This window comes from Apodemus sylvaticus, chromosome 6 (assembly GCF_947179515.1).
Source record: "Apodemus sylvaticus chromosome 6, mApoSyl1.1, whole genome shotgun sequence".
In the NCBI taxonomy this organism is placed as follows: Eukaryota; Metazoa; Chordata; class Mammalia; order Rodentia; family Muridae; genus Apodemus; species Apodemus sylvaticus.
The window spans coordinates 45609269-45634271 of record NC_067477.1 but is presented as its reverse complement, the minus strand read 5'-3'; the positions used below and the strand labels follow the sequence as shown (position 1 = coordinate 45634271).

Genomic DNA, 25003 nt, shown 5'->3' with positions numbered 1-25003 from the left:
ATTGGGGGGGGCGGGGGTTGCTTTGGGCTCTTCTGCAGATGTCACTAGGGAAGACAGACAAAACTCACCAGGTCCACTATGATTCCGCAGGAGCTTTAGGATGCTGGGACCTCTTCTATCAGTTGCACTGCCTCACTATCAAGGTCCCGATAACACCATCTCCCTCACAGAGATTCATGCAGGCCTGCACACCTATGGTTTGAAATATTCTTTATTTTGTAAACATTTGTGTTTAAAATAGATGAACCCTGCTCACAATTCATATAATGGACCCAAGACACAGTACACAAAGGCCACCCATCACAGGGAGAGAGTGGGACTCAGGTGGTGTACCAGGGTGAGCTGATCTCGGGCAATGGGCAGACAGGCCAGGAAAGCCTGCTGAACAGTCAAGGCCAATGACACAGCCCAAGCCACCTCCCAGACTGGCAGTTAGGGTGAGGCGTTCTCCAGAAGAGAGCGAGCACAGGTGCTCTTCATATCCCAGCTTCCTTCTGTTGCACTTCTGAGGCAGGCGTGACCATGGTACAGAGTCCTCAGAATCCTAGCCCCAGATTCCCTCCCGGAATCCTCAAGGGAGTGAAAATCAAGTCCTTTCTCGAGGGGCTGGGACAAGAAGACAGTGACACTTGCAACAGGTTAGGGCCTGTGCCCTCTAGAAGCTCTCCTCAGGTCCCTGGCTGAAGGCAGGTCTGCTCACTGTTGTGTGAGTCTACCTAGGGCTCGCTACTACCCAGGAGTCAGTCCCCAAGGAAGCCACCTCAGCCAGTCATGGTCCAGTCTTCGAGCTGACGCTGTTTCTCTTTAGTGAACAATGCACTACTGTTCCTGCTCTCCTTTTCCCTCCTCCAGAAATCCTGAGCTGTTCTCTCCTGCTTGCTTCCTGCTTTGCTAAGTCAGGGAGAAATTCCCATTGGTTTCGCCCCCATCTCCCTTTTTAGAGGACTACAGAGGTGTGGGCTGTCTGTCATGGCAGCTGTACCCTGCATTTGGAAGGAACTTGGTCAGCGAATGCTCAGTGCCCAGCTCTTCCTCGGCTTTGGCTCCAGCCCCAGGCATGAAGTGCATCTTGGGACAATTCCCTTACCTGAGCTCCTCCCACCTTGGGAATGTAAGGACGAACCCTACCAGGCTTGGGGTGTTTGTTTGTTTGAGGGGCCTCCTTCAATCTACTCTTGAACCACTGGGTTAAAGAAACTTCCTGAGCATAGAACTCTGGAGGAGGGTGTCTCTTTCCCTCCCTTGGTAGCCACACAGCAGTTGGCAAAGCTACAAGCAGACTTAGAAGTAAGGGAACAAGGGGGAGGGGGCCCTGGAAGGCAGAGCAGCACCACATATTTCCACCCACACCCGCCCTTCTCTTAGGAGTCCTAAGGCCTGCTGTCCACAGACTCTGGGGGAAACCTTTAACTTCCAAAGGCTGGGTTCAGTGGAGTGATTGATTACTTGTCACCTCTGCTGGGGCACACAGGATGCCCTGCACTCACTGTTCTGTGAGGCTCCCTCTACTCTTGTTCTAACCCTTGTTCTAGGAGCCAGCCCCTCACAATCCCTCTCGCCTCTCTCTGGAGCTCACAGCTGACTACACAGTATCTGAGCCCAGGGCGTCCCTGCCCTTTGTTGCCCTCAGACTTTCATCCCCATCTTTAGCTTCACGAGGCCAGGTGAAGAGGCTGTACACTCGCTGTACCTCGTAGGAGGTAGAGAGCAGAGGTGACTTAACCCCCCTGCCACCCCACCTTTTCGTCTTTCTTCTCCGCTGTGCCCGCCTCTGGATTCATTTCCTCACAGAGGCACATGGGCAGTCAGGCAAGGCCAAAACTCCAGCAGAAGGCAAAGGCAGAAGAGGCCAGTCCAGGCTCAAGGACCACCTGGTAGTATTCCCTTCCTACCTCAGTGTTCTACCTTCCCAGACCATTGGAGAGGCAGCCCATGGAAGGAGGGGCAGTGGGGAGGGGAGGAAGAAGCACCCTTGGCCTTCAGGCCACCCCAGAGCAGGGTGAGCCGTCCTCCCTGGGGGGCAGAGCCTGGGTCCATTCCCTTAGGCAGAATCAGGAAGGAAAGAAGGAAGGAACTGCATTAGCAGCAAGACACACAGGCAAGGGAGGAGAGCGGGATGACAGAGGATGCAGAATATGTGGGAGGGAAGGGAGTGGAGAAAGAGAAGAAAGAAGAGAAAAAGCAGAGCCCACAAGATGCACTAAGGAGTCTTTAAGTGGCCTTGACTCCAGCCATGACCGTTGTCCCAGGAGCCTGGGCTGGTGAGATGGTCACAGCACATTCTAGGGTCACAGCAGGCCTGTGGCTGGGAAACAGGCTGAAAGGTTACCACTCCAGGATAGAGGGGCTGGGGGCAGAGGCTCTGAGGCCACAGCAGAGCTGCCCGAAGGGCCAGGCAGGGGAGTAGCAGCTACTGGTTCTCAACAGGATCGTCAAATGAAAGGACAGTGGTGGGCAGAGCCCAGACTCCCTGCCTTGGCGGGCCTCCTGAGGGAAGGGGTTTGGGGAGGGGGGTTCCACACAGGACCCTCAGCACCAGCAGGTCTTTGAAGAGTTTGCTGGGCCCTCAGGTTTGCCTTCGTCTTCCTCCAGCTCGGCCAGGGCCAGCTCATTGCTGGCACATGTTCGGAGACCATCCAGCTCTTTCCTGTGGGCCTGCAGCACCAGCTCCGTCAGACGAGTGAAGGACTGGGAAGCCAAGGGACACAAGTTAGGCCAGCGTATCCATCTCTGCTTCTGGTGACCCTGCAATGCCCACGTGGGAGGGGCCTCCCATCTTATCTTGGCTCCTGTCTCACCTCCTTAATGTTAAGGTTGGTGCAGGCACTTGTTTCGTAGAAGTCCATGCCGTACTCCTTAGCCAGCTGCAAGACAAGCGGGTTTGTGAAAGAGTTGGTGAAGGAGGGGCGGCCCGCGCCTCCTGGTGTGTGCTTCTCAGGAAACTGGGGGCTTTTTAGGACAGAGGCTGGCAGAGAATGGGACAATGTGTCTCACCAATACACCCATTTAATCCAAGTCTACACAGACACACACTCACATGAACCCATTTCATCCAAGCACACACACACACACACACACACACACACAGAGGCATGAGTGAGTGCACCCATTTCATCCAAGTATGCACAGAACACATACAAACACACACAGAGGCAAACACATGTACCATTTCATCCAAGTACATACACACGCAGAGAGAGACACACAGACACATGCATGCACACATATACACACATGCACCACTACATCAGGATACAAAGATAAAAACACGAGGCGTATAAATGAGAAATGGGCTGTGAGCATAACAGACCCAGTCAGTCTAGGTCCATGCTGTCAATCCAGAACTGTAAAAGCTGGAATTAGTTACTATTAATTCTCCCCAAGGCCCAGCTCCATCCTCTGGTAAAGGAGAATGATGTGTCTCCATGCAGGTCTCTAGGATGATTACATGGGGTCACAGAGCTAAGAGCATTTACCACGGTGCCACGTGTATAGCACTCAATAAGAACCATCACTCTTGCTGGGTATGTCTCTATTTTCACATTTTAATGACCTTGTGTTATTTTTTATGTCCCCCCCCAAATCAATTTTATTTTAAGGACTAATGGAATGCTATTGACTGCAGAGGAAATGGAAAACTCCTGAGGCGCTCGGGGTTAAGAGGATGACTCTTGCCTCAGAATATTAACCTCTCTGTTGTGTGGGAGTATGGTCTCCCCGCATGTGCTTGTGTGCTTGGACCCTCTCTGCCCCCTGGCTTGGCCACCTGGGCACCCTTCATTCCCACACTTTCCAGGCATGTGGAGTCAGGGTGTTGGAGGGATGGAATGGGAGACGGTCCCCTGACTACAAAAGGTCAGTTGTGCACAGATACTGTTTAAAATGTCACCAACTCCTTCCTCATTGTCGCAGAGGTGGTCTTCCAAGCACAGCGCCATCCTGTTTAGGGCATCTTGGACCTTGTTTAAGAGCTCTTATTTTTTCCCTCATGTGGACCCCTGAGAACCAGAAAGCAAGCTCTGATCCTCTGATCTCTCAAGAATGTCGATTCCCCAGTGTTGCTGGTTGTGAGTGCACTCCTGGGTCCCTGCTCTAGACAGACCCTGCAAATACTCGAGAAGGCCTGGGGCGGGGGCGGGGCTTCACCTACCTGCTGCCCCTGCTCCCTTCCCACCTGCCGCTTCTGCTCTTCATCAGCCTTGTTCCCTATGAGGATCTTCTGGACTCCTTCTGGAGCATACTAGGGACAAAACGGAGGCAAGCCTGAGTAAGTGCTTCATTTCCAGATCCCTAGACTGTCTCCACAGCCTCCACCAAGTTCAAGAACCCTAGAGATAGAGTAGGCTCCCAGAGTACAGGAACCCCTATCTCCTTTATCTGCAGTGTGGTTTCCCACAATTTCAATTACCACCAGTCAGCCTTGATCTAAAAATATTAAATGCAAAATTCCAGAAATAAACAGTTCATAAGTAACTTTTATTATAGCACATTGCAGTCTTGCTATTATTGTTGTTGATTTTTTTTTTTTTTTGCTGTGTCTAATTTATATATTCTTGTCACAGGTATTGAGGACTAGGGAAAGCCAGCACATAAAGGGCTTGGTACAATCTGAGTGCTCATCCATTGTGAACCTGGGAATGGAGTGTCATGGGGACCACAATACCATGGCTGACCCTGAGTGTCACAGGGACATCTTAGGGCAGAAGATACCACAACAGAAGCCTCTGTGGGCTGGGTGAATAGTGTCTGAACTACACCGGGCTTCATTTAGCCTTTACTTGACAGATGAGGGATTGGGGACCCAAGGAGTCAACATGGCTTTGCCAAGGCTCCACCAGGTGCACAAGCAGGGTCTAGAAGGCCAGACTCGCAATTCCACCTGGCCCTGAGCTTTTGGGAAGGAGGCTTCTCATGAGGCAGTCCTGGGACTAGTGCATCTCCAGAAAAGACATGGCTTCAGAAGCCTCGCAGGGTACAACGCATAAAGACGTGGAAGCGTTGGCTTTTCCCGCCCGACTTTCCCGAAGGTCTCTATGTCAAGTTGGAAAGGGCAAGATTGTTTGACTGACCCTTAGAGCTTGTTTTTGTCCCGTGACCCTTGTTTTCTTTTCCCTATGCTCCCTTCCCCTGTCCCATCAGAGAGGCGGTATCTCCTACCTCATCCACGTCGCTGACCCACTTCATGATATGTTGATAAGAGCGCTCACTGCTAATGTCGTAGACTAAAAATATTCCCTGAGAAAGAGAGAGAGAGACAAAGATGGAAGACATACATAGATGAATGTAGAGTCGTGTACAGACTGGGGGTCCTTGCGTGTCCAGCCCACTCCCCGCCTCTCCCTGCCTACAGTGAGGATGCCCCCATGTCTAGACATGCTTGCTTTTCCCTCAGATGTTCTTAGATGGAGGGCAGTGCATGAGGTGCAGGAAGCAGAAGAGAGGTCGCGTGCGAGAGTGAAGAAGGTTCACTAGGCGGCCTGAGAATAGCTGAAGAACGAGCGACTAGTGGGAAAGAACGCGGTCCGCCAGCAGGCAGTCTGAGGACTCCACACCAGGGCTCAGTGTGGCATCTCCAGCACCACCACCATCTTCCAGTGCTGGAAGTGTGAGTCGTAGCCTCCGGTCTAACCCTGGAATGGTGGCTTACCTGGGCTCGCCGATAGTACTGCTTCGTGATGGTCTGGTACCTCTCCTGCCCTGCTGTGTCCCTGCAAGAAAAAGCCAGTACCTCAGAGAGGCCGTGGGGATAGAAGATGAATAAGAAGCAGGAGCTAGAAGCCCCCGTCCCCTAGGAGGAAATGCTTCAGAATTTCAGGACGAACACTTAGTAGTGCTCTAATCCCCAAGAGTATCCAAACACACCCTAGTACACAGTGAGAGGCCTAGCTAGTCCTTGACATCCGCACGGGCAAAGCCCCAGGGCGTCTTCTCAGGACCTACGACCTAACAGAGCCTTAGACAGCTCTCCAGAACTCAGCCACTGTGGCCGTGATTGAGCGGATGGGAGGATCTGTCACACACCCAGTGCCCAAGACATCTCTAAAGGCAGTTCCCACGGCTTTCTAGGATTGGGAGGTGTTGTCAAATGAGTGGTAAGGGCTTCCAAGACCTTTAGGTCAGAGAGACACAGCAGCCCCTGGTGGCCAATAGTGGAAACTGCACCATGTACTAAAGCAATCTCAAAAAACAGAGTGGTGCTTTCAACCCTCCTGTCTTAACTGCCGTGGTACAGCTCCAGAGTAAAGCCAAATTCTGAGATAAGCCCACAGCGCTGTTCTACGAACTCTCCCGACCTCCTTCCCGTTGGTGAACTCGCATTACTCCCATGGTTTGTGGAGAGTAAGGTTCACATAGCAGGGCTGGGCTCACTCTTCACAGAGGCATCCAGTTTTTCTCAGATGAAGCACATAGACTTAGAAACGACAGGGGTGCTCAGGGGCGGCTCAGAGCCCTCCCTCCTTTTCCTGCCTCCTCCTACTGCCCGGCCCGACTCACCAGATTTGTATCCTCACTTTGATGCCGTCTACTTCGATGGTCTTCATCTTAAAGTCAACACCTGGAGAAGGCAAGCACGTCAGCAAGGGCTCCCTCAAAGAAGACACTCAAAAAGCACGGAAGGGGCTCCGCTTTGGTTGAACGTGACAAGGAGGTGACCAGAAGCAAGCGCCTTCACTAACGTTTTAACTCTGAACGGATCCTAAAGAGCCACTGAGAGTTTTGGGTGGGGGTGTCCACTCAATTCCCCCAGCTCCCACTTCCTTGGCAGTAAAAAGTGGGAGCAGTCAGGCGGGGGCAGCACGCACCTTTAATCCCAGCACTGGGAGGCAGGGGCAGGCAGATTGTTTTTGAGTTTGAGGCCATCCTGATCTACAGAGTGAGTTCCAGGACAGCCAGAGCTACAGAGAGAGGGGAAATAAAAAGCGGGAACATTACAAATTATGTTCTGGTTGCTAAGAAGCCCCTGAGAGACAGTGCCGACCTGCACACTCCGCTGCAGTGATCACTGACCCAGTACAGTGCCTGGCATGCAGCAGGTGCACAAACACCATCATCTGATAGGGCAAGCAGGAAGGCACAGGAAACCCAGAGTTCTCCGCGTCCTTTGTCCCAGGCCCTGAAGAGCTAAACTGCCAGTCCTACCATAATGGAGGACCCAGAGCAGAAACGTTTGAGGAAATCTACAAGAGAAGAAAGCACCATCTGGCAGGGTCAGGAGAGATGCCTGGATCACCATGCCCTTCCCAGCCCCATCTGTGCCCAGGCACTGTGCCCAGGGATTCTAGAGCTAGGTCTAATGGGTAAGCGGAAAGGTTCGTGTATTGTCCACAAGCAACGCACAGGGCATCACAACCCACAGTCTTCAGCTGGGGAACGTGGGAAAGGTACCGCTGTGGACTGTCGGTCCGCAGCTGTCCACCCGGCACAGAAGGTCGCCAGGGTGCTAGCGTTCCCAACTCTGTCGCCATTTTCCCTCCACATCTGGGCTTTGCCAAGCATTGTTCTCGTCATCTCTCCTGTGCCCAGGTTTCCACCAATACAGACATTAAAGTGAGCCTCTTCCCTCCCACCACCACCATCTTTTAATTAGAAGGGAGAAGAAGCTTCGGAATAGAAGACCCAAACTAAACCAAGCTGGTCAGACATGACTCATGTGCCGCCTTCCCCGGGCTGATTCATAGCTGAGTGACTGTGCTTTTCCAAATGGCTTTCTTCCCTGTGTAAAGAGAAAGGACGACGACGAAGAGGAAGAGGGTGGACGGAGAGGACACCTGGCACTCCCTGTGGGAGGCAGCAGCCTCCCCCCTCCCTCCTTGGACAAACAGTTACAAGGAACTGGCTTCTCCTCAGAACCTGACATAGGAGGTGATCAAGAATCAAGAAGTTCCTGTTTCAAAGAAAGGTACCTTCGTCCAAGAAGGAACAGGAATTCCCCATATAATAAACCGAGCTCACGCTCATAACCTGGTCAGGAGCATTCCGTGCTCAAAGTACTCACAGGAGAGAAGGAATAGACAGTTTTACTGCCTCTACTCATGAACACCCGTGAAATTTTCCACGGTGCCCTGCACAGGTCTCAGTCTCAGAGTGGGTGCGGCAGCAGAGCCGCATGGTCCCCTCCCTTACAGGGGATAGTAGGAAGAAAGGAAAGGCCCGTATGCAAATGACCTGCCTGAGGTTGGCACAGTGTGGATCAGAGTTTCAAACAAAGGCTTGCTCGATGCTGGAATGCATGCTTCCCCCTGGACCGCTTCTGGGTGGGGGAAGGGAGAGTTGTGTGTTAGCATGTTAACTCCACACGGAAGTGGTTAATATCATCAACTCAACAGGAAGTTAGACTCACAAGCTTTTTGGACCATCTGAGAGGGAGTCTCTAAATTGTATCAAGCGAGGTGGGAAGATTCACCCTAAATGTGGCTAGTGCCATTTCAAGATTTGGGATCCTAAGCTGAATAAAAGCGGGAAGGCAAGCAGGGCAGGAGCGTTCAGTTCCTCCTGCTTCCTCACTGCAGATGCATGCACTAGCTCCTGCAAGCATCTGCCATGGCCCTCAAACTGTGGGCCACAGCAAACTCCACCTTCCTTAGTTCACTTTTGTCTGATACTTTGTCACAGGGACACACACACACACACACACACACACACAAACCAAAAAAGAAGTCTTCCCTGTTTGGTTCCCTGGTTTCCTGTGGGTCCTTGAGCAGGAAGGGCTGTGCTGTGAGGGGGAGCTGCCAATCCTAAGGAGACCTTCCTTCTGAGAGGATGCTGTTAGGAGGGGCAGAAGGGATGGGCAGATGTGCAATTCAGACTCAGTGCTGGAGCCTGATTCCGGTTCGGTCCACCCTCACCTTGGACCTGCATGGACAGGAGTCAAGCCTGGGAAATTCTGAGAGGCCAGCAACCTCCGCTTTTACAGGCCGTACTGCAACCTAGCCATTCCATGTTTGTTTTAATATGTCTGAGGAATAAAGGCCTTCCCCTTGGCTTTTCGTATGTATTAACCTATGTAGGAAGGAATGTGCCCTATCTTCTGAAGGATTTCCTCCATCTTTTTCTTTAACTATAAAAGATGTAATAACCCAGGGATCTCCATGTACTCCTTCTCTGTCCATCCCCTCCCCTGAACTTCCCATTCTATCCATCCTGCCAGTGGGACCCTGGTTGCCAGTACCACGTCCTCACCCTGGACCCCGCTCTATGCTGCATGGCTGTTGGCTTTTTTGTTTGTTTGTTTTTTCTGGTTTTGTTTTGTTTTGGTTTGGTTTTTCGAGACAGGGTTTCTCTGTATAGCCCTGGCTGTCCTGGAACTCACTCTGTAGACCAGGCTGGCCTTGAACTCAGAAATCCTCCTGCTTCTGCCTCCCAAGTGCTAGGATTAAAGGTGTGCACCACCACTGCCCGGCTTGTTTTTGTTTTCTATTGCAAGACAGAATCAAAACACTAGCCTGACAGTGTAGACTCAAACTTTCCCACCTCAGCCTGCTGGCTGCTCAGCAAGTTAATTATTCAAATGTGTTCACCTGTCACATCCTCATGTGACTGTCCTTCAGCCCCTGTGTGCCCTCTCCTCAGGCCAGCCATCAACAGAGTGACTTTCCACAGCATCTCCTCTCAGACCCACCTCTCTCCCTTCCTCACAGGGCAGTCCTCTCTCCTTCTGGAATCCATCTCTCAGCCGTGCTCCCTACTGCTCATCCTAACACGAAGCTCCTCCTCATTGCTGCTTTTGTCTTTACTAGGAAAGAGAGACATTCTCCATCTTCCTCCACCCCAGGGTTAGTTCACATCTTGCCTCTCTGAGGCAGAATTAAGACGCACACAGATTTGGATTCAGGAAGTGTGACCTGAAGCCTGAGGAGTTGTATTTTGCTTCAGGGTCCGTGGATTGTACCTCAGTCAGTGAGATCTCAAAGGGAATACCCAGACTTGCAGCCATATAGCATCATCTTGGACTTAGAAAGCCTGGATCCGACTTCAGCCTTGGAGACTCAGAACTCCAGCGCTCCCAGGAGAGTCCCATACTTCTTAAGTTTGCCAGCCACGTGGTTCAAAAGCTTTGCACCTGAACTGTCAAGGCAGGCAGCGTGGGCAGCCTCTTTCAGAGTGTACTTTGCAAAACCTTGGCTAAATTTAGAATTACCCAGGAGGATTTTTTTCTTTTCTTTCTTTTTTTTTTTTCATTTTAATGCAGCTACCTTAAAACATAAATAATAAAAAAATAAAGAAAAAAGAAAAAGAAAAATAGCTACCTTAACTTGCCTAAATCTACTAAGTCATAATTTGAGCAAGACCCAGAAACTATATTTTTTTGTTTTTGTTTGTTTTGGGGGGTTTTGTTTATTTGTTTGAGACAGGGTTTCTCTTTGTGGCTCTGGCTGCTCTGGAACTCACTCTTGTAGACCAGGCTGGCCTCGAACTCAGAAATCCACTTGCCTCTGCCTCCCAAGTGCTGGGATTAAAGGCGTGCACTACCACTGCCCAGCCAGAAAGTATATTTTAACAGACTGTGTAAAGCAGTGGTTTTCAAACTTCCTAATGCTATACAATCCTATAATACAGTTCCTAATGTTGTAGTGACCTCCAACCATAAAATTATTTTCACTGCTACTTCATAATGTAATTTTGCTATTATGAATTATAATGTAAATATCTGTATCTTCTGTTGGTCTTAGGTGACCCCTTTGAAAGGGCCATTTGACCCCCAGAAGGGTCGAGGCCCATGGATTGAGTATCACTGGTACAGAATATGGCAGGGAGTTAGCTAGAGGACATCTGAGAACATGATGTAGGGGAGAGACACTGGTTAGCCCTGGAATCAGAAGGACCTGGGTTTGGATTGGACCCTTAGTATATTACTACAGGCAAATATAATTTTTTCCAGTTTCCATTTTCTTACCTGTAAAATAAGAGTACCACTTGCCTCCTAAGGACCACTGTGTATTATTAAATAGCAAGTATGCAACACCAAACTCCTTGCAGTGTCTATTCCTACCACGATAGTTTAAATGAGAATGCTCCTCGGAGGCTCAGGTATCTTCTGAACACTTAGTCCCCAGTTGGTGGCCCTGTTTGGGTAGTCTTAGGAAGTGCAGCATGGTTGAAGGAGATGTGTCATTGGGTGTAGGCTTTGAGATTTCGAGGCCTGGAGCTGTTACCAGTGAGCCCCACCCTGCTCCCCTCTGCTTCCTGCTTGGAGTTCAAGATGTGAGAGCCCTTAGCTTCTGATCCAGCCACTGTTCATCTGCTTCTTACCATGATGAACTCTCCTTCCCCTGGAAACGAAAGCTAAATAAACCCTTCCTTCTCTAAGATGCATTGGTCCTGGTGTTTTATCACAGCAATAAGTTTTGTATAAAAGTCACTGATATGTCTACTTTCTGTGTCCTGACTAAGGCTCCTGAGAGTGCGGGAACCGTAAAGCCCGAGGACCCAAATACAAAATGGATTTCACCATCGAGATCCTCACCGCTCTGCATTTCTTGGTAGGAACAGCACGAGGGAGCTTGAGATGCAAACTCGCAGCTCCCAGACCCATCAAATCTAATGGGTGCTGAACCTCCAGCCAATCCCCAGGCAGAGCCACACCCAAGGCACATAATAATATCTGTCTTTATAAAAAAGATGCCTCTTAGCTATAGAATCCCAGTGACGCTCATAGGCGTAGATATGGCTATTGCCAAGCATGTAGACACCAGTTTGTTCATGTGCCCATAGCCCATAGCTGAGTCAGAACTGGAAAAACCAGTCCCTTAACACCTACAGGGATGCTCTTGACTCCGCCAGTGGTTTCCAACCCTTTGAGGCTGAGGAATCATCAGATGGGGTCTCTTCCAACCCAGTGCCCAAACCCCAGCAAGCCACCGCGTCCAGCATGGAGCCAGTCCCTTTCTGGCTAAAAGTACAGAGCCAAATCCTCTGCTCAGGGAGTTAGGTTTGGGTGCAGTGTGCTCTTTGAGGATAGGCAGCTCAGTGGTGATTCCCAAGGTGACCTCGCCAACATGGGCAAGGAGAGTTAGCCAACTAACTTCAGACAGACTTCCTCCAAACCAGCACCGTGGCACACACGTGTAGTCCCAGCTCCTTAGGAAGCTGAGGCAAGAGACTTGCTTGAGGCCAGGAGTTCAAGAACAGGGTAGACAACATAACTCTTGAGAAATCTCTTTGAGTCAGCTTCATCCAGTAGAAGTGAAAGGTGTGTCCAGGTCCTATCAGGAGGAACACAGGCAAAAGGATGCTGGTGCCAGAGGCATGCATAATGGACATGCTGCCTGGAGCCAGGGATGGGGCTGCTACCCCATGGTATCCGAGTGAGTTTAGCCAGGCTCCAAGTCCAGCCTCTGAGTCTGCATAGCCATGACACTTGGATTATTGATACCTGAAAGTGTCTTAGGACTTCCAAAGGAGCCTCAGCCTATGACTGTCCCCTGCTGCCTAATGGCTTCCCACATTGGTAGGCAATACTTCAACCGTGGGGTTTGGGAGAAGAGTTGAGTACAATGTTTCCTATCTTTACTGTCTCTTATTCTTGTCTTATTCTTGTCCTATCTAAAAATTAAAGTTCCTAAGGACCAGAGGACATACTTTGGGTTTAAGACTTTTGTTGTTGACTATTTTGCTTTGATTTTAAAGTCTTACCTCTGTATAAGCACAGTACTAGGAATAAAGCTCTTGTCCCAGAGAGCATAACAAAAGACAGGTATGCACCCGTGACTTAAGAACAGAGGGGCACGTGCTATGCTATCTGAGCCCCTCACAGCTGCCGACACCTTAGGTAAGTGCCAACACCAGGCACTGGGCGTTGTGAACGGTGCTGCCCTCTCCATGTAGCTGTGGGCTAGGGCAGGTCTCTCCTCTTCCTGCTGGCTTCTGACTGTGCGGCCTCTACCCTGGAGCATCAGTCTCCCACAGCACCAGCCAGAGACTGCCAAGACCAAGCACAGTACCAGCCTCAGTGACTGGAGAGATGGTCAAGGCTCTTCTCTGGGCACAGACATCTGGGGCGGCATAACGACAGGGCCAGAGATGAAACCTGGTGCTGACTTGGGTCCAAAAATATCCCAAAGGCTTGCCAGCTCTCCTGTCTAGCAGTGAAGGTGAAGGCTATGGAAAGAAAGCAACAGGACTTGCCTGGGACTCTTCCTGCCCACTGCTGAAGGTGACAAGGGCAGCCCTCAGAATGCACGCAGGGACTACATTAAGAACACCACAGGGGCCCATGGGTGGTGGCGCAGGCCTTTAGTCCCAGGGAGGCAGAGGTGGGTGGGTAGATCTCTGTGATTTCCAAGGCCAGCCGGGTTTACAGAGTGAGTTCCAGGACAGTCAGGGCTACACAGAGAAACCCTGTCTCAACAAAACAAACAAAACAAAACAAAACAAAACGAAACAAAACAAAACCAACAATAAAAACAAACAAAAAATCCCAAAACAAAAATAAAACAACAGCCGGGCGGTGGTGGCGCACGCCTGTAATCCCAGCACTTGGGAGGCAGAGGCAGGCGGATTTCTGGGTTCGAGGCCAGCCTGGTCTACAGAGTGAGTTCCAGGATAACCAGGGCTATACAGAGAAACCCTGTCTTGAAAAAATAAAAAATAAAAAATAAAAAATAAAATAAAACAACAACAAAAAGAACACAATGGGTGGCCAGAATTCACTTTCCATTCTTCCATTACCACTAGTCACCCGAGTGGTTATGGGAATGCTGGTTAATCACTTTGGGCCTCCAGTTCTTCACCTGTTCAATGGAAGAGGGCAATCCCAAGGTCCGAAGATTCTTGTGAGGAGCATGAGAAAAATGTATAAAGCCCCTAACAAAATCTGGCATGTGTCTTTATGAAATGCTACCTTATCAATCTCCCCTAGGGAAGGAGAGTAGAGAGTCCTGGTTGGTCTGTTTTGTTTGCTTGTTTTTTAGTTTGACACAACCTAGAGTCACCTGGGCGAAAGAAACCTCGGTTGAAGATTTCTTGTTTACAGACATGACTGTGATCATGTCTATAAAAGACTGTCTTGATTGGTGCTAGATATATCACCAACACACAGGAGGGCCTAGCCCACCGTGGACACCACCATCCCTGGGCAAGCAAGCTTGGACTGTGAAAGAAAGCTAACTACCTGGGCACGAGCCAGTGAGCCAGCCAGCAAGCTTGTTTCTCTATCAATTCCTGCTTGAGTTCTTGCTCTGATTCCCTCAGTGATCGATCATAACCAGAAAGTGTAAGCCAAGCAAACCTTTTCCTCCCCCAAACTGCTTTTAGAGTGTTTTTTTCACAGTATAGAAGGCAAACCGGAACATAAACCAAAAGTCACAGCCTGGGCCATGGAAAGAACTCTTGGGAGTAAAGAGTGCTTCCTGCTGGAGAGAAGAAGAGACGAGCAGAGCTCTAGGCAAAGCAAAAAGCACAATCTACCACCCGTGGACCCCAGAGGGTCTCCAGAGGAGGACAAACCGGAGCTGTCCCTGTGGGTATCAACAGCTGCCTCCCTCCAGCCAGCACCTCAGGGGTTAAGGCCAGGTACCAGCTTGCCAGTCCACCAACTTGAGTGCCACGAGCTTGAGTGGAAACAGGGCTGTCTCTGGATGCCAAGTGTTATCAGCATGATCAACCGTAGCCCCAGGGACCAGCATCGTGACCTGAGCTTTTCATTAGCAATGAGACGCCACATAAGGAACAATTTAATACAGCTGAAACCTGAGGCAGACACCCGATCTCGGGGGCCATGCTGGCTCCCGTTACCAAGCGTCAGTCCATGAATGCTCTCATTCTCCACCCTGGCACGAAACTGGCATGTACTGGGCATGTGCAGTTTCTATGGGTTATGGCTGGAGGGCACGTCTAAGCAGGTCACCCTGATCGTGGGGAGGTGGCTGGCTGACTCCAAAACTCCCTCCCAGATGGACAGTGGTGGTGCAGACCTTTAATCCCAGCACTTAGGAGGCAGAGGTAGGCAGCTCTCTGAGTTTAAGCCAGTCTGGTCTGTAGGATGAGTTCCAGGACAGTCAGGGCTACACAGAGAAACTCTGTCTTAAAACAAAACAAAACAAAACTCCCAAACCTCCCACTCTGCAGATAACTCCTCATGAGACTAACAATGCCACCCCCATACCTGAGGGACACGTGAGGGCAAGCGCAGATCCAGACAAAGGCATACACACAGTGCTTCCAGGAAAAGGAAGAGAACCTTGTGTCCGCCTGTCGCTTGCATCCTTCCGCTTTCTGTCTGGTGACTCTTACCTCACTCTTCCCTGGACCACACGCTGACTGACTTTCTCCTCTGTGGAACAGCAGACTGTCCCTCACTCAGGCTTTGTTCTGAGGAAAAGGCACACACAGACCTCAAGGCAAACACATGAGTCACCATCACACTGTCTTGCTCTAGAAGTGTCGGGAAGCAGAGACATAAGAAGGTACCCTGGTCTAGACGGAATCCTGATCCTCTAACTTACTCCACGGTGCGCCTTAACCGCCAGAATACTGGGCTCACAGGCTCTGATTCCCATGTCTGCCCACTGGAAAGTCTGATGAGTACCATTTCACCCTGGGAACCTTGGCTAATAAGCAACATTTGTCCTTACTCTAAAATACTAACCTATCATCCTCGTGAGTCCCAGGGAACTCCACTCATGTCCATCACAGGAGTCGCTGCCTCCTTCCCTGCTATGTCTGATTTCTGCTATGCAACGCATCTGAGCAAAAGAGCTAGCTGGCGGAAACAGCTCACCCCTTGCAGAAGTCTTCCTCCCTTCCTCTCACAGTCCTACGTGTGCCTGACATACTGAGTTTCTCATTGTCTTATGAGTCCCCAAAACCCAATAGTACCCCTTGACTGTCCTAAGGAAGCATGAAAGTCCTCTAGGGAAGGGCACTCATTCCTTTGTTCAAATAAACCGCCGGCTCATAAATGCTTACCTCGTGCCTGGGACTAAGCGAGGCACTCTGAAACAAGCAGCAAACACAGCCTGTGCTCTGAGCTCACTCATTCTAGCAGAGCAGACAGACACTGAGGGAAGAAACCAACGCAGCACTTCAGAGATGGGTCAGGAAGCCAGAGCAGGGTAGAGGGAGAAGGTACTAAAATTGGGATGTTCAGAGAAGACTTCTCACCGTAGGTGGCACCTGGGTTGAGGTCTCAGTGTCAAGGGCAGACAACAGAGAGTGCTGAAGGATCAGGGCTCTAGGCAGAGGAAGTGACAAGCATCTGTCAATACATATCTAGCTAGTAGAGGCTAGCATTATCTTGCATGTGAAATTAATATAACTCTTACAAAGTGAGAAAACATGCAAGACCCTTGCATCTTGTTGAGATTCTCACACATGCATGCAGGCACACACACACACACACACACACACACACACGAGTGACTATCTTAGGCTCTGACCCTAACAAATCCAGCTGTAGCGGAAAGGGCAGGACCTCCAGACACAGCCAAGGAAAGCTATGGTGTGTCCCTGCTGATCCCAGCAAACTGAGAAACAGCCTCCGAATGCTTTCTCTGCAGCATCTTCCCTTGACCTCTGTCCCATGAGGAACTGATTTAGCTTTCAAGATCCTACTCAAATGTCATGTCTGTGAAGCCTTATCCACCTGCCCAGGAGGGACTCCTCACTCTGTGAGTTCAAAGCATTAGAGCACGCCACCCCAGTTACATGGCAATATCCTGGTTGTCTCCCAGTAACCCTTCGAGCTCTGGGAAGGCAAAGCATCATCTTATTCATTTTTATCTTCTCTGTCTAGCAGGAGGGCAGATCATTAAATAATATTTAATGAAGTTGAATACATGCAAGGAAAAAATGAATGAGAAAGCGGTGAATGAGTGAATGAATGAATGAACGAGCAGATGGATGCACTATAAGCCAGGAGAGAAGAGTGATGAAGAGACAGTTTTACTCAAGGGAGAGCAGTCTGGGATTAGTCCACATTTCAAAGCCAACTGCTGGCCCTCTCCCTAGATCATGGCGCCCCATCCCAGAGTTCTCAGTAAATCTACATCAAACCAGTAATGCAAGGGTAGCACTCAGATCATCCTGCTGGTCCTCTTCTGGTCCTGCTGGTCCTCAGTCCTCCCTCCCAGGCTCCCCTCAGGGGATGTGCAGAGGTAGCAGAACCCTCTGTTGGGCCGGAGAGGTGTATATTCTCTGCTTTTTGACTTGCAAGACAGAGATTCCTTTTGGCAGCCTCTGAAGGGATTTCGGGCCTGTCATCCCCGAAAAGCCAGTTTGGAAGAGGTGAAAGGGAATAGTTCAAGTACAGGTCGCCTGTGTGGGAGGCGGCAGTCACTAAGTTGTCCTGAATATTTTTTGAATTAGGGTGGATGATTAGCTCCTTCCTCTCCAGCAGAAGGAATTAAATGTGCAGGAAACCCTGGACCCTCTTTGACTGAGTTCACCAGCTAAGCAGAAGAAACCAAGGAGAAGCCAGATGCCTATTCAGACAAGTAACAGTTTTACCAGGGAAAAGGCCCAAGTATTAGATTACAAAAGCAGCCGCTCTGAGAAAAGCTGGTAATCAGGGAAGAAGGGTAATGGTCAATTATTGACTGTCACGTTATAAACCTCATTTCCAAACTGTCTGTGCAGGAGGAGAGGAAGGAGAGGAGGAAGAGGAAGGACCGGCCAGCACAAGGAGGCAGGAGAGAAACAGGGTACTCAAAGCTAGATCTGTGAGTGTGGTGCAGATGGGCAGATCAGCAAGACCTGCAGCCTTCAGCTGTTCTCTTCCAGGGATAGCATCCTTGGGGAAAGGGTGGGAGGCTGGATCTGTGCCTGTGTCAAAAGGAGGAAGGAATGAGGTGGAGAGATAGATGGCTGAGAGAGAGGGACACCTGGTAGGGCCTGACCACCTTCACCCTCCTGGGCTATCCAACTCTGTTGTACTTCCTTACTAACACTCTTCCTTCAAAGACACTGCCAGCACCAGGGCTGGGTGATGTGGAACAGAGGTTAAACAAAACAAAACAAAACAAAACAAAACAAAACAAAGCAAAACAAAAAACTGGTCCCACGCCCTCGGCATGTCAGACAGCTTCCTGATTTCTTTCTGTTCATTTAGCACTGGATCCCCAGCCCTAGCTTAATGCCTGACACATACTGGCTTCATGTTGTTCAATAAACGTTGCCCAGATGGGGCCAGGGAGATAGCTCAGTTGGTAAAGCTCGTGCCACACAAGCATGTGGACCTGAGTCTCCAGCATCCGGGCAAAAGGCCAGGTGAGGCAGTAGGCAGGGCAGGGCCAGACCGAGCTCCCTGAGCTCCCTGGCAAGCAAGCCTACCTGAGTCGGTCGGTGAGCCCCAGACCCCAGTGAGAGCGTTGTCTCAGAAACCATGGTAGGCCTGGCAGCTCTGAGGACTGACACCCAAGGTTGACCTTTGGCCTGCGTGGGTAGCAGCACGAACATCCCACACGCAAATCAGCATCCAAGTGATGAGTCTTCAGGTGATGGGCAGGATGACGTCATGAGTCTTCAGGTGATGGGCAGGATGACGTCACAGCACATCACTGACCATTTACTCATCTCCATAACATGCTTACGAGCTAAGAACAATGAGAGCGGCAGCAGCTGCAGTTTCATGGAGGACTCTCCCAAGTGCGCTGCATCTATTGACCTCAGTAATCTTCCTAGCAACCATTAAGAACGGCTCTGTCGCTGTCTTTTATTTGGAACTGGAGAACTAAGCACAGAGATCAAGTGCGTGTTTGAAGGATTCAGGGATGGAATCTGCAGGCCATTGGCTGGGCTCTTTCCAGTCTACTCAGGGCTTTTTATCTTCCTTTCCTTTCTACGAGGCCTGGAGGAACAGAGTAGGGGGGGAAATGGGTCTCATGCTGCCCTAGATCTGCAAACGTCTGATAAAGCCACACAACATAAAGACTGAACCCTAAGCCTCACTGTGTCTCGTATTGTATTTATATCTAGCTCCTTGGTCTAGAAACCTGGGGGGGGGAGGGGAGGGAAAACCTGTGGACACAGACCCTGGGGTGACAGTATGCAAACATTTGCCCAGTATCTGCCTCATCACTTAAGGGCAGGCTCAGATAGATCTCTCCCGGTTACTTCCTTCCCTCTGACACGCCCCTTTCCCTGCCCCAAGTCACCACAAAGGCCTGCTTTAGGCAGTCAGCTCCAGTTCCAGTTGAACTTCTTAAGGCAGGTAGCTGCAGTGGCCACAAGAGAAAACAGCCACAGCCTAAGCTACAGCAGTCAGACCAGTCTAGCCAGAAAGAAGCCACACAGCCCCTCCTCACTCAGAAGGAGAGCAGCCTGAGGGAGGCTTTTCAAACAGCCGGCCCAGGGAATCAGGCGAGCCTACTCAGGGAGGGCCAAGGATGAGCAGGCAGAAACCAACCCCTGGGAAAGCCCCTCGAGCTAGCATTACACCCCAGTCTGCCCACTGTAAAGTAAAGAAGATGCCCGATCACAAATATCCACAGAAGTCTCCTGTCTGCCCGACCAGACCGCACTGGTCACATGATACTCTTCACTTTTTCAGAAGTGTGGGCCTGATGGTTTGAGTCACTTCCCATGTCAAGAGGGGAAACCAAATCATAAAGGTGACAGTGCAGGCAGCTGCTTGGTCCCAGAGGAGTGGAAATGCACTGAGGGGGGGTTCCTCCTAAGGCGGGCATGCCTTGGATGGGCCTTCAAAGGCTTCACCTCCCTCTCTGGCTAACATCTTCTGTACCTCACCTTTTAAAAACAGTGCCTTCCTCCTATCGCTAGGCCCAAGCCATAGCCAGGCCCATGATGGTCTCTGCTAACAGAGCTTTAATTTATTATCTCGCAGGCGGTGAGATGGTGCCTGCCCTTGCACTACAACCCATAAAAACTAAGAGGCATATGACTAGGCCTCATGCTCAAATTAGAGTTTAGGAGACATCGCCAAACAGAGGGATGTTCTCTGTCCTAAAACCTTCCTTCTGCTGCACCCAGACTGCCCGGAGTGCCGTGGGCTCCCACTCACTTCTCACCTCTGTTCTTTGTGCTCTCCTTCTCCATCTGCTCCCTTCCACTGCGGGAACCCACCCACGGGCAACCCACGCAGCAGCGCCCAGCTTCAGCCCTTCCCCGCCTGCTGGAATCCACAGGGACCGCTCTCCCTTTCTAACCCCCATTAGCAACATCACCTCCCGTTGGCTGCCTCAGGTCCATAGAAGACTGTGAGACCTTTACTGGGAGCAGTGGCACGGCTATAGCCAATCCTTTCTTATCCACAGGGTGCTTTACCAAGCACTTGCACATACATTATCTCATTTTGGCAATAACTCTGCATTGCCTGTATCTTGCTTCAACTAGATCAGAGACTTCTGTGGGCAGGAAAGGGTGCATTTAATGTCACCAGAATGCCTAGCGTGGTCCTTTCTGGGAATACTCCATTACATTAACAGGTAAGACAGTCTTATTGGGAAACTGCAGGAACATTAAGGTTCTGGCTGCTCTACCCCCTGCCAGCCCTCACCTGGCAGTTGAGTTGTGTGGAGAGGGGAGTGGGCACCAGTAGTACCAGCTTCAGGGTGGACAGGTGGGGAGGACATGCGTGACTCGGTCTCCCTGGCTGGCTTTTTTATGGAATGTTTGGGCTCTTACGTAGAATAGACAGTCAATTATAAAAGGAGCAGCCAAAGGTGACCTCAGTGAGAGCCAAGACTCTGAACTTTCGCCTTGGCAGTAATTAGTGAATGGCCTCGTTTTCTCCATTCATAAGTAAAACAAAACAAATGAGGGAAGACGTCTAGATCAGTCTAACATGGACTCTCCCAAGCACACACATTTTCTTAATGGATAAATTATCAATCTGACCTGGCAGCCCCCATTTCCCTGGCTTTTTGATTCGTCTCCTGGCTGCCCTTTCCTTGGGAAACTTTCCAAATCCCAGGAGAAAGCCTCTCTGGGCCATCCAGCTCTTTCCCTCCCTTTGTAGTTAATGTTGGAAAACATGGCCAAGATGGGGAGAACCTCAGGGCTTCCATACGCTTTAAATAAGAAAGCACTTAAGAAACCCAAGGGGGCAGATTTGAAGGGCTGGAGTGAAGAGCGACATGTTTCTTTGTCTTCCGTGGAATCCTGAGGAATCAGTGCACCGCGTGGAAAGGGGTGTGCATGGCCACCTTCTGAGGGCAGAGAACAAACTTCAGGCATAGGTTTTAGCCTGGTATGCCAAAGCTGCCTGGGGGATACAATAGCGGACCACGCAGCTCTTCACCACCTGACACGGTGAGCTCCAGAGGGCTTCCAGGGAAGACCTTGCACTCTAGCTAGCAGTCTACCGGCTGGAAGAAGATGGCAGAAAGACAAGGGTTAGTGGTTGGAGGCGTGGGGTGAGGGATGGTTATCTTTCAAGGAAATCACAGCCTCTGCGGGGTCATTTGGGATTTCAGAAGCAGAGGTTCCTTGCCCTCATTATTTCTATGGAAGAGGGGGAGGGCATATGTCTCCTGAGGGGAGGCTGACTCCTCACACAGGAGGCAGGAGTCTTGAGGTTTTCCGAAGTGATGGGAACCAGTAAAATCCTCAAAGGGAGGCAACCAGGTCACTCCTAGGTCTTGAACCCATGGCTCCAGGGTGCAAACTACTGCTCTTCAGGCAAAATCCAGGCACATACCGTCTCCCTGCCCCAAACACCTTGACTCACTGCAGAGAGCTCAACAGCTCCAGCCTCAGACCCTTGTCAAGGATAATCAAGACAAGTTTCCATAATAGTAACCTGTTGCCCTTTGTCCCCAAGCCTGCAAACTCTCCCATGTCCCATATGGCTCCTCAGCCCCTCCCTGCTCACTCCCATGACTTTCCCTAACACCTGTCTCATCTCTTGGGCTCTGGAGAGGCAGGCAGCCCTCTCAGGCAAGGCTCAGTATCTGTTCCTTTCTAATCTCTCCACAATGGTTCTTAGTCAAACAGTGGCCCAACCCTAGCTCCTGGATCTCTTAGGAGCTTGGCCTTAGCGCGTTCCAGAGAAATATGGACAAGTTTTGTTCTCTGGCTCTGACTTGAGGAGAGCAAAGCACATTAGGAGACCTTACGAGCTCAGGGAGAGGAACCACCAGCACTCAGCCAGCGCCACATACATGCCAAATACTGTACACGCGTTCGTTCATTCAATCATACCTCAGGAAGGTCTCACTATTAGATCCATTCAAACAGACGGAGACACTAAAGCTCAGGAGTTTGTCACAGTCAAGGCCACGCAGTCCTAAAGGCAGGACTCCAGGTTTGCCTGTCAATGCCTGCCTCAAGTACACGGCTCTTCTTCTCCAGATTGCAACTACCCTCTCCTTCTTCTCTCTTGGAGAGTGTGTGTTTAGGGAAGAGTGTGAAGGGGGAAGAAGAAAACCTTAAGAGGGAGCTGGAACCCTCCAGAGGGCAGCAGGGCCTTCTAGGAGAGGATTCCTACTGGATGACCAGGCAGCCAGCAGGATGTTTCCGTCAGGAGCCATGAGAAGGGTTCTCCACAGTGGACCCAGGCTGGTACCCTAGTGTCAGATATGGGTGGAATTCCCTCAAATCAGACTTCCTGGAAGAGAGGACCTTCCCTTGCCCATGGAGGAGAGGCAACTGAGTCACTCTCAGAATGACCCTCAATGGCCTTGCCAGGGTACCACCAGGCCTTTGTCCCGGTCTAATGTGGGGCCTGCCTACCTGCTGACCCCCTGCTCGGCCCGACCATTTCCGATCTTCCCGCCCTCCTTCAAACAGTCACTGCCACCCCTATCCTCCTCCTTGCACTATGGTGTCCCTGTCCTCCTCCAGGCGTCCCACCTTGTGGTTTTACCTTCACTACTGCCCTGGAAACTCGGTTTCTTTGACCAGTGTCTGCCTCTGTCCACTCCTATTCTGGCTCCACATCCACGCACCCTAAAACTAAGGGTACCCCAGTGACTTACTGACTGGTCCTCACTTCTATTCCGTTCTCCTCCCTTCATCTGGAGCTGTGGGTGTATCACTTCACTGGCTGTGAATCTCACTGCCCCGGCTCAGGGCACTCTGGCCTACACCCGCCTGTTTTCTCATCTTGGATCGCAAGCCTCTCCTGCCAGAAGGCAGAACTCCTACCGCTAGACCATGACTGTAGGCAATATATACCCCTCACCTGTAGGAACCTAGGCTCAGGGCCCCAGTCGGGGGACCTCTCACCCCCAGGTGTATGGACTCCCTATCCCTGGCCTTCCGGGCCATCGCCTCTACCTTGAGGGGCGCACAATCCCTTCCGGGCTGGGGATGAAGAAGCAAACACCGGGAGGGGATAATAGCCCGCCCCCGGGCCACCGCCCCTTACCGATGGTGGAGATATGCGAGGAGTGGAACTCGTTGTCGGTGAAGCGGCACAGCAGGCATGTCTTGCCCACTCCGGAGTCCCCGATCAGCAGGAGCCGGAACAGCACATCGTACTGTTTCGCCATGGCAGGGACTCAAGGGGGCCCGAGGGCTGCAGGCGGCTGCGGGCTCAGCCCCGCTCAGCCTCTGCCATCGCGGCCGGAGCCCGCCCCAGGACGCCGCGGTGGCGAGAAGGAAGCGGCCCGGCCCCCGCGCTGGCCTCGCCCGCTCGCTCGCTCGCTGGCTGGCTCGCTGGCGCGGGGAAGCGCGGCTGCGGCGGGAGCGCGGCGCGGGGAAGCTCGCGCTGGCGGGAGGTGGGAGGGGACAGCTGCGGCTGCCGCCCCTGCCCGGCCCTCCGCCAGTCCCCTGCGCTGCCGCTGCAGCGGGAGCGGGGGAGGGGAGCGGCGGGGACCCCGAGGCCGTCCGGGGCGGGGTCCCAGCTCCGCTCTCAGGCCCTGGGGTGCCCGGACCCGGGCAGGATTGGGAAGGGATACGTCTGCATCATTCCGCAAACAATCTGAGAGGCGGAGTTGGAATGAGCGCCCACCCAGCCCACATCCCCAACCTTGACTTTCCCGGTCCCATCGCTTCTCCTCGAATCCCATCCCAAGCCCGATCAATCTGACTTAATCAACCCTACCTAGGTTGCCCCTTCAGCGGCCTGGCCCAGCTTATGAGCGGCAGGTTCTCACCCGGGCTCACCCCTAGTTGGAAGGCCTTCGTCAGGGTCTGGATAGGAACGCCCTTTCCTTTACCAACGCTCCGGTGTGTTGCTGAATTAACTGTCATTGCCATTTGGCCTCCCCACAACAGTGACTTAATGTCACACCCTCCCACCTCTTAAACCGGGGAAACACCCGCTGACCCATTCATTCATTGTTCAGTTCTTCAGTAAAAAAGAAATCCAAGTGCAAAAAGGTTCCTGTAAAGTTTTCTTTGGGTTTAAATTGCTAGGGTGGGTTCTCAGATTACTAAATATTTCTGTGTACAAATGGTAACCAAGAATGAATTGTTCTCTCTAGAGACCCAGTTTACTACTGCCAAATGTGTTAGCTCCAAAGAGAAAAATCAATCCTCTTTGGGGTTCAGAAAATTGCCTACTCTTAAGAACTAGTATTAGGGGACAGTAAGTCTAGTCTATAGGGTCTTTAAAAAGCAATGACTCGGGCAGGGCGGTGGTGGCGCACGCCTGTAATCCCAGCACTTGGGAGGCAGGCAGGCGGATTTCTGAGTTCGAGGCCAGCCTGGTCTACAGAGTGAGTTCCAGGGCTACACAGAGAAACCCTGTCTCGAAAAAACAAACAAACAAACAAACAAACAAAAAACAAAAAAACCCCAAAAAACAACAAAAAAAGAAAAAAAAACAAAAAAAGCAATGACTCTGTGTGTGTGTGTGTGTGTGTGTGTGTGTTCAGGCTAAATATTAGATGGAAAATGGGTTTTTTCAGTAGGAGAAATGGATCAAGGAAAATGGTAAGCCTTGAAATGAACTGAACCAACAAGTGCACCAACCAACAAGTGCACCCAGAGCTCCTGGGGACTAAACCACCAACCAGAGAGTACACATGGAGGGACCCATGGCTCCATCCGCATATGTAGCAGAGGGTGGCCTTGTCGGACATCAATGAGAGGAGAGGCCTTGGTCCTGAGAAGGCTCGATACCCCAGCATAGGGGAATGCCAGGACAGGGAAGCAAGAG

General features: G+C 51.1%; 1 protein-coding gene across 1 annotated transcript; it reads right to left on the bottom strand.

Moving 5' to 3' along the window:
* Positions 1-219: 219 nt before the first annotated feature.
* Rab15 (RAB15, member RAS oncogene family) lies at positions 220-23596 on the bottom strand. Its single transcript, XM_052185610.1, has 7 exons — positions 23267-23596; positions 6496-6556; positions 5648-5708; positions 5158-5235; positions 4151-4240; positions 2799-2864; positions 220-2688 (listed from the first exon to the last, which is right to left on the bottom strand). Exons 1-7 carry the CDS (start codon positions 23388-23390, stop codon positions 2530-2532), a joined length of 639 nt encoding a protein of 212 aa, XP_052041570.1. The 5' UTR covers positions 23391-23596; the 3' UTR covers positions 220-2529.
* Between the last annotated feature and the right edge of the window lie 1407 nt (positions 23597-25003).

Coding starts and splice junctions, on each gene's coding strand:
- Rab15 (XM_052185610.1), bottom strand. CDS start 23,390: ATGGCGAAACAGTACGATGTGCTGTTCCGGCTCCTGCTGATCGGGGAC. Junction 6,557..23,266: donor CTCGCATATCTCCACCATCG/GTAAGGGGCGGT, acceptor TGCCTTCTCCAG/GTGTTGACTTTAAGATGAAG. Junction 5,236..5,647: donor AGTACTATCGGCGAGCCCAG/GTAAGCCACCAT, acceptor TCTCTTTCTCAG/GGAATATTTTTAGTCTACGA.